The 19,110-nt window shown below is 37.3% G+C and overlaps 3 protein-coding genes across 10 annotated transcripts; 2 read left to right on the top strand and 1 right to left on the bottom strand.

Moving 5' to 3' along the window:
* The first annotated feature begins 92 nt into the window (after positions 1 to 92).
* On the top strand, positions 93 to 6,428 carry LOC110646906 (O-fucosyltransferase 10). The gene is made up of 10 exons (XM_021800528.2): positions 93 to 654; positions 1,213 to 1,303; positions 1,642 to 1,709; positions 1,854 to 1,942; positions 2,631 to 2,828; positions 3,061 to 3,265; positions 3,383 to 3,550; positions 4,276 to 4,443; positions 5,026 to 5,216; positions 5,732 to 6,428. The coding sequence occupies exons 1-10, from the start codon at positions 178 to 180 to the stop codon at positions 5,928 to 5,930; spliced, it is 1,854 nt and encodes a 617-aa protein (XP_021656220.1). The 5' UTR covers positions 93 to 177; the 3' UTR covers positions 5,931 to 6,428.
* A 141-nt stretch (positions 6,429 to 6,569) lies between these two features.
* On the top strand, positions 6,570 to 12,273 carry LOC110646871 (pentatricopeptide repeat-containing protein At4g08210). Of its 8 annotated transcripts, none has more exons than XM_021800505.2 (5): positions 6,570 to 11,306; positions 11,471 to 11,692; positions 11,800 to 11,853; positions 11,946 to 12,013; positions 12,118 to 12,273. In XM_021800505.2, exon 1 carries the CDS (start codon positions 8,991 to 8,993, stop codon positions 11,064 to 11,066), a length of 2,076 nt encoding a protein of 691 aa, XP_021656197.2. In that variant the 5' UTR covers positions 6,570 to 8,990; the 3' UTR covers positions 11,067 to 11,306; positions 11,471 to 11,692; positions 11,800 to 11,853; positions 11,946 to 12,013; positions 12,118 to 12,273. The 8 variants fall into 8 exon arrangements, with proteins under 8 accessions (XP_021656197.2, XP_021656190.2, XP_021656180.2 ...); XM_021800498.2 differs by having other exon boundaries at positions 11,946 to 12,026; XM_021800488.2 differs by having other exon boundaries at positions 11,946 to 12,273.
* A 2,380-nt stretch (positions 12,274 to 14,653) lies between these two features.
* On the bottom strand, positions 14,654 to 16,719 carry LOC110646918 (uncharacterized). Its single transcript, XM_021800537.2, has 2 exons — positions 15,690 to 16,719; positions 14,654 to 15,436 (listed from the first exon to the last, which is right to left on the bottom strand). Exons 1-2 carry the CDS (start codon positions 16,354 to 16,356, stop codon positions 14,805 to 14,807), a joined length of 1,299 nt encoding a protein of 432 aa, XP_021656229.2. The 5' UTR covers positions 16,357 to 16,719; the 3' UTR covers positions 14,654 to 14,804.
* Between the last annotated feature and the right edge of the window lie 2,391 nt (positions 16,720 to 19,110).

Genomic DNA, 19,110 nt, shown 5'->3' with positions numbered 1-19,110 from the left:
TTTAAAAAAAAATAACAGAGTTCGGTTCTTTCGTTCCGTAATATTGGCTTGCAGCCACGCGCCCGCGCCATCATTAAAGCTTCCCTCTCTGCACTGTTCGGTGAGCAGCGATCACACTAAAAAATCTCCTGAAAACGGCACTACAAAAAGCGGAAACGCCATACGCCACCGCATCGTATGCAATCAAAACCCATCTTTTTTGCTTTCTCTGCTCACAAGAAACAGACACTACTCTCTCTCTGTCTCTCTATTCGCATTGCCATAAACACTGCTACTGCAATGAAAGCCAAGGTACACAACGGAAACGGCAATACTGGCTGTGCTAGCGAGGGAAGCGGCGACAGCAACTCTCCCAGCCCGCCGCCTTCTCCCCGCCGTCACCTCCAGACCGGAATATCCCAATGCCGCCGCCGGCTTCGCTCTAAAGTTCAGTCTCATTTTCGCCGGGAGAACCTTACTGCTGGGATCTTTCTCCGGTGGAACATCCGGTACTTGCTGCTCTTGCCTTTGCTGTATATTTCTGGTTTGATCATGTGTGTGGGGCCCTTCTCTGGCTTGCTTCAACCTAATCTTCCTGGTTCGGTGTATCGGAGCCATGAGTTGTTTGCAAAGCTCTGGCCTGATATTGCAGCGGATAATTCTACTGCAATCGAGGTTTTCCTTTTTCATCTCTTATTTTTAGTTAATTTTCACTATTTTTTTGGGTCTTGTTTTCTGTTTGGTTGAGGCGTAGAAGAGGAAAAAGGAAAGCACAGGAAGAAGGATATAGCCTTTGGCTGTTGAATTATTTCATGGGACGGTAGGAAAAAGAAAAAGAAAAAGAAAAAGAAAATTGAAAGCTATAATTATTTCTGATGGAACTTTGTAAAATGACACCTTAATATCATGATTTAATTTGAACTTTTAATTTGTTTTATTTTTTGCTTTTATTTTATTCATAGTGATTTGTGAGGAGATGCTTGTTGTTTTTGCTGCACTTGTGCTTCTTGAAGTTGAGCTAACTAGGCTTTGTAATTTCTGATCATGAATGGTTGGATCGCTTGATATTTTTTAAAAGGATATTAGGTTGTGCTGCTTTACTTTGAGAGGGCAAGGTGAATTACCAATTTCTATCAAGGGTAGGGTTTACTTGGGATGGATTTGATTATGTTATTTGTATTGTTACTTTTCCCATTAAATTATAATTGGCAAACTTTCCATTTCTTGCTACAGTTGTCATCTCTATGGAAATTCAAAAGGAGGTTGAAGGTGCAGAGACCTTGTCCAAATTCAACTGCTAGGCAACATTTTGCTGCAAATGAAGGTAGCTAAATCCAACTACTGTTGTGGAGTTTGAATTTTCTTGTGGGAAAACTTTTAACCTGGGAGTTACAGCTACTTGCTAATGCGTATCCTTTTGGGTGTTGCAAGCAGCAGGGTTCTAAACCCATGGATTGTATGAAATAAATACAAACAGAAAAAAAGAAGCATCTCCTTTTGTGTCCTGCAAATCATAAGCGGGGGGCCTTAAATTTATCTGTTATCCTCAACCTACTATGAACTTTGTGAGCTGGGAGGATAACTTTTGACTTGTTGCTCCATACTTAGGGGAAATTAGCTGTACTATGTAAATTAAAGCTTGTATTATCAATTGAATTGCAGAGTCATCTGGTCCTAATGGTTACTTGATTATTGAGGCAAATGGTGGTCTCAACCAGCAGCGTTCTGCGGTATGTTATTGCTTTGATATCAATTACCTGCCAGTTCTTATCTGTCTCAAGTCAATACAAATATGCATAATGATGCTGTTATACCCACATGGATGTTCAATATCTGCTACTCTCTTGTTCCTGATGTTTTATGTTTTGCTGTAGATCTGCAATGCAGTTGCATTAGCTGGACTTTTGAATGCAATACTAGTCATCCCTCACTTTGAATTCAACAGTGTCTGGAGGGATCCAAGGTGAGGCCAAGTTTCTAATGTTTTTCAATCACAAACCTTGGTGACTTGAATTTTAAGGTTTTGTATGCCATAAAATGTATTTGATCAAAAGAAACACTCACATGTACATGTGCACACACTAGCACACATATACCTAAACCCTCAATTCAGATTGCTTCTTATATAGGGAGATTGCAAGTGCATGGGACTTCCCTGAATGTAGCTGGGATTGAGACATGTTTATGGATTCCATGAATTCGCTAGGGATAATGCTTCTGTTTTTCTCACGGTTGTATCTAAAAGAGTGATAAACTAACAATTGCTTTCCAAGCATACTCTTACCTTATTGCAGATAATCAATCTCATGTTACAACTTAACATTATTATTTTGGATAAAAGGATAGAGACATTCCATAACAATCTTTCAGCCTGAATACCGTTATTCGATCAATATGTAATGCTGTCTAAATTGCTAAGTGCTACAAATTTAATCCATTCATACACTGTTAATTGCCTGATCCAAATACATTAGCATTTATGTGTACTATCAATATTGCTGGCAGAAAAAAATCTCAGTTCTACTCTCGGTACCCAACAAACTAGCCAAGCATTTGAAAACTTGCTAGAAGTGCATTTTCTGAAGTGAAAGCTTATGGATTTGCACATCAAATCAGCTTACTTGAAAAGTTGAAATTCATCTGTTTTGCAGTGAGTTTAAGGACATATATGATGAGGATCATTTTATAGCCACCCTTGAGGGTCATGTGAAAGTGGTTAAACAGCTACCTGATGAAGTGATGGAAAGATATGACTACAACATTAGTAGTATTCCAAACATCCGTGTCCAAGCTTGGGCTCCTGCTAATTATTACCTGGGAGAAGTTTATCCTGTCCTTCAGGAGAAAGGGTACGTTGGATTTTTTTTTTTTTTGAAATAGTATTTTGCTTGTCTTATGATAAAAGAAATCAATTGTCTGGAAACTGAACTAGAAGCACCCAAATACTTTAAAGGATTGCCAATATGCAACTTGCTATTTTGTTCCATATATCTTAATTAGTTTCTGTAACCATATTATCTAACCTAAAAACTGTAGAAATAAATTTCCTGGTTGTTTCTAATTTTGGCTTTCTGAAAGCAGGGTTATCCGCATTGCTCCCTTTGCCAATAGATTGGCAATGAGCATCCCACCTCATATCCAATTGCTGAGATGTATGGCAAATTATAAAGCCCTCAGGTTCTCTTCCCCAATATCAACACTCGCACACAAACTAGTAGACCGAATGATTGAGAAGAGCTCAAGGACTGGTGGAAAATATGTCTCTATCCACCTCCGCTTTGAGGAGGTACTAATATTATATCTTGTTATCTTTCTTTAACAAGTTTCTATTGTTTTGGCATTTTATGCTTAAATATCTGGGATCAACTTAAGATAATGTGTATGTATCTCTCTTAACCTTCAGGACATGGTGGCCTTCTCATGTTGTGTGTATGATGGAGGAGATGCTGAAAAGCACAAAATGGATTCAATTAGAGAAATAGGGTGGAAGAGAAAGTTCAAAAGAAAGGACCGTGCCATTATACCTGGTCTCAATCGTATTGAAGGAAAATGCCCTCTAACCCCCTTGGAGGTAACCCATATATCCACATCTTCTCCTGCTTTTTGGACCTTTGGCATTTTGATTTGAGCTCATTTTGTAACAGCTTTGTCTAGGACTTCCCTTATCATTTAATCAGTTGTTATTGTGCTTTGCTGAGAACCTTAACAGAAATTTCTCTGGTCTTCAACTTTTTCTTGTAGCATTAGTGATTTATTTCAACATGCTGAATATAATGGCCTGTGGCTTGGCGGCCAACTCAAATAGTTACTTTTATGTTTTGATTTTACAGATTATTGCTTGGGGTGGGCTTTTTCTTTTTTCCTTAGAATACTTTTCCAGTTTCACTGTTTCAAAATGTTAAGAGTTTGGTTTTTTGACCCATGCTTTACACGTGTAGTATCATTGTAGCCATAAAAATAGTGACTTGGGGGCCTTTCTAAGCTAATAGCTTATTAACTCAACTTCATTTGGATTCTACTGTTTGATTTTTGATAAATCATTCTTTACCATATAAAAACTGAAAGAAGATATTTTAACATCATATTATGATGCACAAATTGAAAGAGAAATGATTTTGATGCCATGTTATCAACATATCATGCCTGCTATGCTGCATTTGGATGAATGATATTCTGTTGTGATCTGGTTTATTTTATATTCTTTTTTTATTACACCTTGTTGATTTTAATTCATGCTGATCTAATTTGGCAAAAAATAACTCTTTTTGTGGCTTGATATTTTTACTGTCAGCATAGGTTGGGATGGTGTTACGTGGTATGGGATTTGATAACAACACATCAATTTATTTAGCCTCAGGGAAAATTTACAAGGCAGAGAGACATTTAGCTCCTTTGTTGCAGATGTTTCCCCTTCTTTACACCAAGGAGTCTCTTGCAACCCCAGATGAGCTTGCTCCTTTTGAGGTAACTACTAATACTACTTGTAATATATAGTTGAGGGGATCTTCTGAAGCTGTTGGTTTTGAAAATTGGCTTGTGTTAACATCTAGATGCCATGTCTGAATACTGTGTTTGGCTGAAACATAAGTTGCTTGATGGCTAAGTGCAATTATGGCCTTTTACCCCTATAGAGCCATTCTGTTTTTGGCCATGTTGATGTGCTTTTAAAATTTATTTGAAGGCAATGTATCATGTAAGCAATCCATTCAACTTAGTGCCATAAAAACTGATCACGGCATCAAATCAAAGTGCATCTGTTAGACAATTTGACCATTAGAAAGTAGTCCCCAGTGTTATTTATTTTGAATTGGTTCTTTGAAATAAGAAGTATTGTGTTTTCAATCAATTGAATTGGATTTTTTGCAAGTTTTGGGGGTTAATTTAACCTACTTAACAAGTGACTATGCATGGACTGGCTAGCCTGTTGCATTTGTTTTCCTCGCAGAATTACTCACCTGAGCGAACAGAGAATTAAATTATTCTAATTTGTTGATTCATTTCATTTTCTATTAATTTTCTTAATATTTTTTCCCTTCTTTTTCTTAGGGCTATTCTTCGAGGTTGGCAGCTTTGGATTACACTGTATGCTTGTTTAGTGAGGTTTTCATGACAACTCAGGGTGGAAACTTCCCACATTTCCTGATGGGTCAACGGAGATTCCTTTTTGATGGGCATGCAAAGACCATTAGGCCTGATAAGCGCAAGCTTGTTGTTCTCCTGCAGGATATGGAAATAAGGTATCTTACCCTCTCATGCATTATTCCTTGTTAAAAAAGTACTGCTGTTTCAAGAAATTTATACATGTCAGAGTCTTTCAAAATTTTGGACTTAGACTGATTCTATCTTCTACCACTTGATATGATATTACTTTTGCCAGACATTAATTCAATAGGAGATAGTGTGTATATGATGGCTGGTAACTTGTAGGGTGGCACTTACAACCTTCGGTTTGTTACATAAAGTAGAAGTCCTGCGGATTGGGCTAGTTGAAATTCTCTAGTTACATGGCTTGTGGGTGAAGATCACATTTGTACTCTAGTGTAGTGAAGGTTTTCTTTTCTTTTATTTTTAAATATGGTGTGTTTTGCAAGATGTGCTTGAGGTTAAGTTAAAAGCTGAGTTTAGAAATATGTAGCAATTGTGTCAGCGCCTTTTCTAAGTACAGGGTTGAACTATAGGATTTTGGTGAGGGGCCAATAGAAACAAGATTGTGTAAGTCATTGATGACACAATGTCTACTCTTGATTTGCAGTTGGAAGGCTTTCAAGGATCAGATGGAAATGATGCTCAAAGAAAGTGATCGCCAGGGAGTGATGGTACCCAGAGTTAGAAAAATTAACAGAAAAACTTCCATTTATACTTACCCTTTGCCAGAGTGTGGGTGTCTCCTATCTTACAACTCATCACTTAAACTAACTCACACTACAAGCATGCGCAAATCCACTAGATAACCAACAGATTCCTTGCTCCATTAGTTTTTCTCCTGTACAGACATCAATCATGCAGTTATAGCATTGTGTAGCTTTTGGATTATTCTCTTCATTTGTTGTTCTTCCTGTGGCCCATTGATCAAATGTTGCATAGAAAAGCAGATGGCTGCTGCAGTTACCGTTGAGAAATTCAGGAATTCCAGTTTTGATAATTTAAGGAATTCTTCGTCAGATGTTTTCAGAGTGTTAATTGGCTGCAAATGGGCAATTGTTTGGTGTGTGCTGCAATGCATTTTCAGCATTCAGGAGTTGAGTTGGAGTTTGACTTGCTACCTCTGATTACGTTCTCTCTCTCTCTCTCTCTCTCTCTCTCTCTCTCTGTCCACCACCCCACCCCCCAACACGCGACCCCCTTTTCTAATGCTTAATGTAATTATACGCTGACATGAAGCATCATCAAATTTTTTTTTTTCTTATAATTATGAAAAAGGCCACATTCCCCTTGTTCTAAAGCATTTATCCAGTTTCACTGTTTGTGGAATAAGATGATCTGCACCTTCGCTTCGTCCTCGTGAAAAATTTTTGCAGCTTCGTAATTAATGATTTTTCCAGCTTAGGGCTCCGTGCATCTATTTTTACTTGACGAGAAAAAAAAAAAAAACTTGACGATAATGGGTTACATAATGGGTTACGTGCCTTCTAGATAAATTATAAACCATACTAGGTGCACTAAAAATTGAAAAATAGTGTCGGATATTCATAGAAAAAAAAAAAAAGAATTCTCTTGAATTATGGGGATTGAAATTTACATCATTGCAGTGTACTCATAATTTCCCAACTTTCTATGGCAAAGAGAGATTCAGAACTACAACTCTACAAGAAGATTTCCGCGCGTGTAGATTTATTTTCGTTTGTTGGAAGCCAAAGGAGTTGAGCAATGAATTGACGTATTTTAAGTTTTTTTTTTTTTTCCTAGTCTCCAGTAGAAAGCTTTTGCATTATATATGCATAAATGTATTAACCCTTGGCCCTGTTTCTATGATGTCATATGGAGACGTGATGTGCAGAATCTGCATATACATTGCCAATTTCTCGAACAGACTGAGAGGTTATGAGCTCTACTCGCCTCCCCTCCTGATGACAATCGATGATGATGATTTTGTTATTTTTGAGGTTTAGCGTCTGACTGGGTTGATATCAAAGGTGGTGACTTATTAATTAATAGGCGATTTCTATGGTGTTGCGAAGCTTTGTTTTTGTCGGCCCTTCAAAATGCTTTAAGTCCTGCTATTACAAGAACTGGCTACTTTGTTTAGGTCTCTGGTGATCTAGTTTCTCTGGTCCCTCGGGTTGGCTTTTCAAGTTTGGTTCTGACTTGTGGTTTTTTGCTTTAGTTTATGGGTTTCGGTTCTTGTATTTGTTGAGCTTGGGTATTTGACATGTTTATATTATCTTTGTTGGACTTTTTGTATGTTTGCTCATTGGACTTTGTTAATCCGATGTTGCAATTTAACCGAAAAAAAAAAGCTACACACACATCGCCAATTTCTCTTATAAAAAATAAGTTCTATCCGCAAAAGACAAAAGGAAGAAGGGTTCTAACTTCAAGAAGCAAAAATTCTTTCAACCTAACCCATTTAAATGTCTCTTACGTTGGTAATGGCTTAAAAGTAGCTGCAAGTTGCATGGGGGTCTATTCGATCATTGCTAGAATGATTCATCATGTTGCGATTGTTGGTTTTAGAGCAGGGTCGGTCCTTAATCAGCATGGAATGAGATGATATGGAAAAAGATTTGGAAGATTCCTTTACCAAGCAAAATCTTTATATTCCTACGAGTCTACTCAAAGGAAGGTTACCATCTAGTGATTTAGACAATAAGAGGTTGCCATATATTGCTCCTGATTGTCTTTTTTGCGGTAATAGGGAAACAATTAAGCACTTTTTTTTTAATTGTCCTATGGCTGAGGTTGCTTGGTTCAACTCACCTCTTTAGAGTACGGTCATCTTGGCTTGATGGTCACTTTGTTCTGGATTGTTGGGAAGCACTTACCCGGCTTTTGTGTCCCTTCCCTTCGGATATTGATCTTGTGCCGTTACCGGCCCTTATTTGTTGGAGTATTTGGAAGTGCAGAAATTCCCTGCTTTTAAAAGGTCATCACCTAGATATTCACATGGTCATCAACTTTGTTTTGGGCTTTCAAGCTAAAGCAGGTTTGCGCACTCGGATTGAGCAGCAGCACTTGCATCCCTAACAATGGATACCTCCGCCATCTAATCTGTTGAAAGCTAACTTTGATGCTGCAGTAGATATCAATTAAAAGAATGAAATCAGTGCAGTTATTATTAGGAACCACACAGGAAGGTCTTTGGATTGGACTACTCTAGTATAGACATTCCTCTTATCCTAAAGAGTTTAGCTTGCAGGAATGCACTTCAGCTAGTAATTACTAAAAGAAACACTAGAATCATCTTTGAAGGAGATTTTCAGGTGTTGATTAATGCTATTTTAAATCATTAATGTCGCACAATCATCTGCAACATTGTTCATGACGTACGGGAATTGGTTTCTAATTTTTAGGTAATTTCCTTCTATTTTTATATATTGTGCTTGTAATAAAGCAGCACACTTTCTATACCAAAAAGCTCTTCATGATGTATTCTTTCGTTTAAACCTTGCTTTTCAACATATGCTTGTTCTAGGCTCTACGCCCACTTGATTCAGTGGAGTGAAAGTTCATCTCCAAGAAAAAAAAAAATTGTAATTTTGTTTTGTGAAACTACATGTCGTTAGGATAAAACAAATCTCCTAAACGATACAGTCCATTTCCCTTCTTTCAAAAAAAAAAAAAAAAAGCGACAAAGTCCACAGGGAACGACCGCAATTAGAACTGGAAATTAATATGGCCGCATCTGCACATGAACAAACATTCTTTCGGTATGCTACTTGGCATTAGAATGGTGAGAACTGAGAAAGCACTTCTTTGATTCAAAGTTGTGTGTTCCAACACTTTTGACTTCTGAGGGTAGAACTCCTCTTCGAGAGATTATTGGAGTGACAATATATGGAAACTGTACCCATATGGACTTGAAGCATATCGCGGCAGCTATACGCCATTGTGGGCGAGTTCAAATACTGAAACATGGAAAATCATTTCACTCTCGTCTGATTAAAACTGGGTATTCTCATAATGTATATATGGCCAGCAATTTGATATCAATGTATGTTGATTGCTCCTTTCTGGAGGACGCACATAAAATGTTCGATGAAATGCCTGATAAAAATATCGTTACTTGGACCACGATGGTCTCTGCGTATACCATCAGCGGAAAACCTCATGAAGCTATCAAACTGTACATCCAGATGTTAGATTCTAAAGCCGAGGTGCCCAATGGATTCATGTATTCAGTTGTTTTAAAAGCTTGTGGTCATGTGGGCGATATTGAACTGGGTAAACTGATTCACAAGAGAATTTCTAGAGAGAATTTAGATAATGACGTTGTCTTAATGAATGCCCTTTTGGATATGTATGTTAAATGTGGCAGTTTGGATGAAGCAAGGAACGTTTTTGATGGGATTTGTCTGGGTGCAAATTCGATTACATGGAATACGATCATTTCAGGGTACTGTAAGGAAGGGTTAATGAAGGAGGCGGTGCATTTGTTTAATCGAATGCCAGAGCCAAATGCTGTTTCCTGGAATATCATTATTGCTGGATTTGTGGATAAGAGGAGTTTCGCTGCATTAGAGTTTGTCTGCAAGATGCACCACCAAGGGGTTAAGCTTGATGATTTCACGTTTCCCTGCGCTCTTAAATCATGCAGTTATGATTGTTTCTTAGATATGGGGAGACAGATTCACTGTCATCTTATAAAGTCAGGTTTTGCATCTAGCTGCTTCAGCATGTCAGCACTGGTTGATATGTACTCAAATTGCTCTCAGTTAAATGAAGCAATAAAGCTATTTGATCAGTACTCAGGTGGCAACGGTTCAATTTCTGATAGTTTGGTACTTTGGAATTCTATGCTTTCTGGATGTGTTGTCAATGGACAAAATATGGTTGCTCTTAGTATGCTTGCAAAAATCTATCTTTCTGGTGCCTGTATTGATTCTTATACTTTCAGTAGTGCTTTGAAGGTCTGCATCAACTTGCTCAATTTAAGACTAGGGATTCAAGTGCATGGATTGGTTATTATCAGTGGGTACGAGTTAGATTATGCTGTTGGAAGTGTCCTCGTATATCTCTATGCAAAACTGGGAAACCTTAAGGATGCTATTGGACTGTTTCACAGGCTTCCAAAGAAAGATATTGTGGCTTGGTATGCTTTAATCGTGGGGTGTGCCAAGATGGGATTAAACTCGTTGGGTTTTTCACTGTTCAGAGATATGGTTAATTTGGACCTTGAAGTTGATCAATATGTTATTTCCTATGTTCTGAAAATTTGTTCAAGTTTAGCATCTCTCGGAAGTGGTAAACAGGTTCATGCTTTTTGTATTAAGAATGGATATGAAACTGAAGGGGTTACTGTTACAGCTCTAATTGATATGTACTCAAAATGTGGTGAAATTGAGGATGGCATAACTTTGTTTGATTCTGTTCTTGATAAGGATATTGTATGTTGGACAGGAATCATTGTGGGGTGTGGGCAGAATGGAAGATCTAAGGAAGCTGTTGAATTTTACAAAAAGATGGTACAAATAGGGTTAAAGCCAAATGAAGTCACCTTTCTAGGTGTCCTTACTGCCTGCAGACATGCTGGTTTGATTGAAGAGGCATGGAACATATTTAAGTCCATGAAATTTAATTATGGGCTTGAACCTCATATAGAACATTATTATTGCATGGTTGAACTTCTTGGCCAAGCTGGGTGTTTCAATGAGGCAATGAAATTAATTGCTGAGATGCCATTTAAGCCTGATAAAACTATATGGAGCTCCTTGCTTGGGGCATGTGGAACTCTTGGGAACACTGAACTGGTTAGTACCATTGAAGAAAACCTCCTTGCTACCTCCCCCGATGATCCTTCAGTATATGTTATGCTTTCAAATGCTTTTGCAATGTTGGGAATGTGGGATAATCTTAGCAAAGTGAGGAAAGCTGCTAAAAAATTGGGCATAAAGAAAGCTGGAAAGAGCTGGATTGAGATTTCTAGTTAGATATATGCTTTATTGTGTCGCCTGGTCCAACCTAGTTTTATAAGTTCAAATTGAGGGTTAGACACTCTTTCCTGTGACGTAAACTTGAGTAAATTACTTATGGGTAAACAACTGGATCATGCAACTTAAACCTGGAGATGTGGAGACATAAAAACACAACATGTATATTGACGATCAGAATGTTTCCATAGGGAAAACCTTGACGGCAAAGCTTGGAACCATTATAAATTCAGTTTACAGGTATGCTGAGTTGCATGCTTTGAATCCTTTGATGCATGGCACAACAACAGTAGTTGTATGTTCTTGGCTCATATCTTTCATATTGGTTAGATAATAATCTCTCTCTTTTGTTTTTTCGAAGTTTTCTATGGTTCTTCCTTTTAACATGTTTTACTAAATAAAAGGTGCATCAGGTTGGCTGTTCCAGCATACTGATAAATTTCTCAAGACAAGTTATGTGAGAGCAACTCTTACAAAGAAAAAAGGAAGAGCAACAACATATCCGAAGCAATTATGGCATGGAAGCAAGTTGTAAGATTTCCGTGATGTGGAAGATCAGGAGAAGGAAAAAAATGATATCAAAATTTTCATTTTTGTTCCATTTTTAGAGAAGTGCATTTGGCAAGGTAAGTCTTCATTAAGTGGGCGTTGGGCAGGAATCTTGGTCAAGTTACAAATTGCAGATCTCTCTTATCGAGTACTTGTCTCAGAACCATGGCATTTTTTTCTACAGGGAAGGAGTGGGAGACAGGGAAAATACATTAGAGGCACTAAAGTGAAGAAACAAGTAAACCTTAGAAGCATTTATGCACCAAAGATTTGAGCTCTGTTTCAAATTATAATGACTATTTTGTTGTTCCATATTTTTCCTATTTGCAGTTTTGAAAAAAGAGAGGCTTAATCAAACAAACTGAGATGCAAGCGTGATATACATACATAGCATATATGTAAAATTTATCTGTATGTCAATTTAAATTTTACAAATGTGTTAAACTAGGATATGCATCAACCCCCTAGAAGTTCTCGCACTTGCTGTTCTTTGGATTTGCAGATACCCACCTACTCTTGACAGTCTCATATCAATCTCTGGATCTTCTTTATTTTTTTCAACCATATGGTAGGTTGATTTGATGTGATGCATAAAAATTTTGTTATACTATTCTGTTGACCAATTAAACGTGTGATAAAGGGCTAAGAATTGAAATTATGAATGATGACCATTATGAGCTTCATGTATAAATATATCCCACAACTTAATACCTTAAGCTTTTTCTTCTTGCTTCTTTTCTTGTAACTAGTGTTCTTTCAAGTCATTTCAAGTACTGTAGTTTTCTTAAATGTAGTTTTCTTTTTTAGTGTTTGGCCAAAATAGATGGAAGAAGAGGAATTCCCTCGAATTTAACAGAGCAATTTGATAACCCAAGCCAATGAAATTGATCCAAGCTTAGGCTGAGTGACAATGACCCAAGCAAATATTGGCTTGAGTCATCAAATACCTCCTCAAGAGAGGTAATGTGGCCAGTCTTAAAATGGAGGCTACTCCCTACCTATCTGAGTCAAACTTTTGCAATCAAAATCAACTATTTTTTTGCTAGGATCAATGTTCTCTCCATTGATTTTCCCTAGTCTCTCTGACTTAGTTTCATGATTTTAGGTACAATTTTGTTCTTCATAAGAGAAAAAGAAAACTTACAGGGGATTTTTCTGTACTCATTTTATGATTTGCATTCTTATAGGGTCTGAAAACCTAAATTTGGCAAATCAAACAAGACCCTAGTCTCATTTGAAAAATGGCAATAATTAATCGCACTTGTGTGCATGCATGAACAATTATGGTAGGTAGCAGATGGCATTTGTCTATTCATTCCTAGTATGACCTAATATCACGTTGGCTAGGCAGTTAGCCGATGTAAAGGAGCATTGCCTGTATCAGAATCCTTCTAAAGTTCTCGGTTTAGCAAGCATGGACTTGCAATAGTTACTAGAGGAGAAAGCATGGAATGGTCCTTGCTCCTTAGCCTGGTTCTGCCATTTGACGACGACCTGACATACCTTAGCAAACAGCAACATTGCTGGGTTCCGGTTAGGAATGTTAACGAATCGGGTTTGTTTGGATATCTGATTCAGATAGTATATAATCAAGTTTATAATAAATTTAAGTAGTTTAGGATGGATTTTAGTAAGATTTGGGTCAGGTTAAATTATTACAAATATTTAAATTTGAAAATGATAATTTTTGTGAGTAATAATTATCTCTGATTCTAGCTGATCAGACCAGGGAGCCCCACTACACAATTTTGTCATAGTTGATGCAAAGCTTCGGTCCCTTGTTCTGTAAGGCGTCATTCCATTTCTGTAGCGGTTGGCTGTCTCAGTTTTCTCATGCTACGTTGCTTTCCTCAATGATTACACTCTCTCTGACTCCGCATCTCTACTGCTTCTACATTGAGAATCGTGCCTCTTTTTCTTCTTTAAAGTTTTGGAATCCTCTCTTTTCATATTTTCAATGACTAAAACCAAAAGAACTGCAAAAGAAAAAAGAAAAGCTACTGCCAAGAGACATGGAAAAAATCCTCTATGACCATCTCTTTTAAGCTGATTTCCATTTTCAAAAACTTTGGAAGGAAGAGGCCTATTTTCTTATAGTCCAGTAGTATTGTAAGTGCTTATGAAGCCCATGCTTGGAGGCTTAGGAAATCAAGAAAATTCCAAACGATGAGGCAATGAGTACAAAACAATAATCAATAAATATGGTAAATCTAGGATGGGAAAAAAATACGCAACTCAAATCAAGAACCCATGCTCGACCGCAAATACAGGCTTCAAAACAAAGAAATCTAGAAATAAGTTGGTGTCGATAGACCTGGCCGAAGGATCGGACTGGGCCGATTTCGAGTCAGAAATTCATAGTTTAGATGTAAAAAGAGAATCGGAACTAGACAGTAGAATCTTTCAATTTTGATAAAATTTAATTGTTCATTTTTGTTCTAAAATTTAAATTGGATTAAAATAATTTTTTTTCCTTTAAAAGAAAAAATAAGTTTCAACTATATCCAATCAAACGTCAGTTTAAAATCAAAATGGGTCAAAACTGAATAGATCAAATCGACTTCGAATTAAATGACAACTAATCAGTTTGATTTTAATCAAAATAGGATTTTAACCAAAATCGTAAAGGACATTGTGGTTTCAGCTCCTTTGAACCAAAATGGCCGATTTCAGACCAATGCCAATTTGATTTAATACATTGACTACACTTAATTTCAATAATTGAATTTAATTAAAACTGAATCACATTAAATTGGATTACGACGAAAACTGATAGTAACCTGCTGTCCGATCCCAATTACTTTAAACTCTGAATCAGAACCGCACCGCACATGCACCCAATGGACAATAATGCCTTGCTTGCGATCCGCGCCAAGCTGCACCCCACCAATTTGTTAATTTGTTTTCACAATCCCCAACTGTCTGTTCTTGCAAAATTGCAGCATCCTTTCGTTGGTAGATGCTCGCATAAATCCAAAAATCATTATAAACACAAAATCTGAGATTTTCTTGAACAAACCACAAAAGGAAACTGTGTGTTCTTGCAAAATTGCAGTATCCTTTAGAAATTTCATTATGAACAAAACATCTGAGATTTTCTTGGACAAACTTACAAAGAAATCAGACAAAATAGGCAGCATTAGCCTTCCCCCTTGGAGTCACAAAGTACAAGTAATAACTTAGACCCTACTAAAACCCTCTGTAGATAACAACAAAACAAGGCAAAATTGCCCTTGCATTGAACACATACAACTCCTCCAAATTGGAGTAAACCCCCTCAGCTCCAGCTACAGAGTCATATTCCTCCATGTTACCCTCCACACTCTTCTTAACTCTTCCTGCTATGACCCTACAGACCAGCATTGCTCTCTTATCACTATTGCCATTACTCTCCTCCGATATTGCAGCTTTGTCATGTGCTTTACCACTTGTTGCTGTGGTCAGAATTCGATTTCCGTTGACTCCTCCAATAGTGGATTCTTTAAATCCATTTTTGATGATGCTGCATACATTACAGTGTGGAATTGAATTGCACAGATTGGATGACCCATTTAGGCCTAGTGAGCAAGCAAAGCTGGTGCAGTAAAACCTGAGGAGCTCATTTCCATCTGCTATGCAACGTGGGTGCTTCTTTGGGAGCTTGGTGGCTTTGGCTTTGATGGAGTCTCTGTACTCTTCAAATTTGGAGATGGTTCTTTGCGTATTGTGGACTTTTAGAATCCTGTCTATTTGGCAAACGGGGACTTCTTTCTTCAGCCAGCTTGACTGGAATATAATTTCCACTATGTTTTTGCTTGTGTCTTCTAGACCCAGCTCTGATACTGTAAAGTGACTCCAAATTGAAGGAGTTAACAGTTTGAGTAGTTAATGGAAGCATGTGTAGCCAAAGTGGTATAAATGGTGATTTGAAGTAAGTAGCTAAAAGTAGCAAAAAATTGAATCCTACATTTGCTTCAGAAAACTAATTTATGCAGTAAAAATATCTGGCAAAATGAAGTAGACAATAGAAGAGATGAAGGGGAAGAAAAGGTCGTTTACAAGATGGAGAAGAGAGAAATTTTGATGGAAACTTACCTGCATGTCTAACAGACCGATGAAGCTCCAGATTTTCAGCTTTCACGAAGATCTCACCACATTCGGGGCATGAACAAATGCTACTTCTCAAAGAGGGGTCTCTGGTGAATCCAAGAACAGGATCTACCACCATTCTACACTCATAGCAGCCATATAGTCTCCTGAATGGCAGTCCTTTAAAGGAACCAGCATTGTTAATGGAGGAATTAGAAGACACAGACAATGAAGATTTATAAAAGGAAGGAACCCCATTAATTTCATTCAAAGAATCCTTCATGGATCTGCCTGAGGAGCCATTGTTACTAGTTAATCCCATTGAAGCCCTTTTTCTTCGGACTTCAGGGGAAGCTGTTTCAGGCCTGTGCATGACCTTTGTGTTGTTGCATAGAGAGCTTGAACACTTAATTTTCTTGCATTTCTTGCTGGTTTCCTCCAGAGCTTGTTCTTGATGCTGATGATGTTTTTCCTCCTTATGCTGCTGCTGCTGCTCTTGCTTTTCCTGTTTTGGATGCTTTAGTTCCTGTTGCTGCTGTCTTTGTAGGTCCTTGCAGGTGAAAAGACCTCTAACAGCTAACCATGAAGGTGGTTTTTCTGATCTTTGGGGTTGTTGGTTTTGGTTCTGGTGGATTTTATTGATGGGTTTTATTGGGGTTTTAGGTTTAGCCATTCTGCGGTGACAAAGAACTGGGGTTTTTCTCACATGATCTAAACAGCTGGTGGCAGAGAAGCTTTGTTTTGTAGGAGTTTTTCTCTGGATTAGGGAGTTATGGTGATCTACTGATAGACGAATTTGATTTATAGTAGATTAATTGCCATGCACTGTATTATATTGTTCATGATGAGAATCTGATCGCGCAATTACACGAGAGATACTTGGATCAGTTGCAGAAGAAATCAATGTGGGTCCCTTGTATTATATGGACTGCCACTGTCTCCTCCTTGGTTTGTAAATTGCTCTAAAATTGCCTTCACTGCAGACATGTATTTGCACTATTTATATTGAGTAATGTAATTATAAGCTTTAATTGAATCAAGTATCCGTACTATTCAAAGCAGAGATGGAATGGGTTGAAAATGCATTGATGAAGTAATAGGCATAGGCTTAAGTGCTTGACATCCCAAGGTGGTTGTTTTGGTCAAAGAGCCACACCCATCACCAACAAGAAGCACACTAATTACACCATAATGGTGCTTCTTAAATCTTATGGGGAAAAAAGCTGCATGATTCCTTTTGCCTCAAAATCATAAGACCTCCCCATATGCTCTGGAATAAAGCTTTCTACTTTAATGATATAATTACCTCAAATTAATCAAAATTAATGCACTTTCAGTCTCTGTCTCAACTCTTGCTTTTCACCTTTACCCTTTAATCCAACCATTATTCCATACTCATTCAACTGTTAAAAAAAAGGTTCTAGTAACCCTTCTTGTGTGGATGAAGGGAAAAAAAAACGGACCAAGTAGAGCTCCTATTTGAATTTTGAATGATCATGCCATGCAATTAAATTAAAACCAGGACATTGAAAAGCTCAAAATAAAATTAGAATTAGAATCACAAATTTTATATATATATATATGGTCCACTTGGAAGCAGAATCAGTGGAGACTGAACACTCACCATTAGTTGCTGACAAAAGAAGAATACAGAGATTTATGAAGCATTCTTCGAGGTTTTTGAATTAAAGCTGTATGTACTCTGATCTTTCTTAAAAACGTTTAATCACACTCTCATCTTTATTTCGTTTCAGTATATACTTCAAGTTTTATAGTTTTATTACAATTAGTCACTTATTTGAAAGAAGCAATATAACGTGCAATTTACTAACATCGACATGTAAAAATCACTATAATGTGTGAACAAACACTTTGATGGGTAGTAGTTTAAATTAAAGGGGAAAAAATGGCGATTGGGCTTGCTAGTTGTAGAGTGGAGCAAGAGATCCACTAGGGCGGCTGTGGCGAGTAAGAGGCGAAATTGGGCTTGCTAGCTGCGGAGCTTCGCTTGGGCTTTGTTGAGGATTTTGGCAAGGAAGGTGGTGAAATTGACAATGAAATTGAAGACACGTTGTTCAGAATCTTGGGTAGAGTGGACTGGTGAGGTTATAGCTATTGATGTAGTTGGATATTTGATTGAAATTAGCTTGTTTTGTGGGGGGTAGAGGTAAATGATAAGTGATGCCTAAAAGCAAACAAACTTAGAGATGTGTTGCCTCAAGTCATTGATTTGGTTGCTTACTGATTTTTTTGATTGAATTGGTGATAATGATGCAATATTTGATTTGATTCACGCTCACGGTCACAATGAGCAGAGATGAATTGGCGAGATGATAGCAATTCAAAGGAAACTTGGAGGAAAAAATAGTAAAATGAAAGAGATGTGAATTTACTATAATTCAAAATGACACAAATTTAATTTTTTTTTTTTTATGCTTATCAAACTTTTTTCAATAAATATCAAGAATGAAATACATGTATATGCCCTAACTAATATTATACACTAATTCTGCTTCCACTTGGACTTACTCACTTCCCATGTCAACTTAACTCAACTAAGCTTTTATCCCAATAATTTAGGATTGGCTATATGGATTCTCTTTCTCTATTCTAAACGATTTTGGGTTAAATCCTTGGAAATGTGCAATGCTTCTATGTTATATTGTACTACTCTCCTCCAAGTCAGTTTAGGTCTACCCCTTCTTTTCTTTCTATCTTCTAACCTAATGTGTTCTACTTGTCTAACTGGAGCCTCCGTATGTCTACGCTTCATATGACCAAACCACCTCAGTCTCCCTTCTCTCAACTTATCCTCAGTTGGCACCACTCCTACCTTTTCTCTAATACTCTCATTACATACTTTATTTAATATAGTATGACCACTCATCCATCTTAACATTCTCATCTTCATAACTCTTATCTTAGACACATACGACTCATTCAGTGCCCAACACTCACTACCATATAACATAGCCGATCTATGGTTGTGCGGTAAAATTTTTCTTTTAACTTATTGGAAATTTTGTGATCACATAAAACTCTCGTAGCACTTCTCCAATTCAACCATTCGGCTTTAATCCTATGACTAATATCTTCCTCACATCCCCCATCTACTTGAAGAATTGAGCCGAGATATTTAAAGTGATTACTTTGGGGCAGTACCACTCCATCCAAACTAACTCCTTCCTACGTCAATAGGGGAAATTTTAACACCTATTATTATTATTATTATTATTATTATTATTATTATTATTATTATTATTATTATATAAGGAGATTGAGGGAGTGTAGACTCAAATTTGATACCCGCTAGGTGAATGGAATGCTTTTAGTTACTGGATCAAACCAGGCTATAAATTTATTATGAAATATCAACCCTACAAAGTTTGGTCCATGACCCATATACAAAAGAAATGCTCTTGGCTTT

Source organism: Hevea brasiliensis, chromosome 12 (genome assembly GCF_030052815.1).
Source record: "Hevea brasiliensis isolate MT/VB/25A 57/8 chromosome 12, ASM3005281v1, whole genome shotgun sequence".
In the NCBI taxonomy this organism is placed as follows: Eukaryota; Viridiplantae; Streptophyta; class Magnoliopsida; order Malpighiales; family Euphorbiaceae; genus Hevea; species Hevea brasiliensis.
This window is presented reverse-complemented; position numbering and strand designations above follow the sequence as displayed.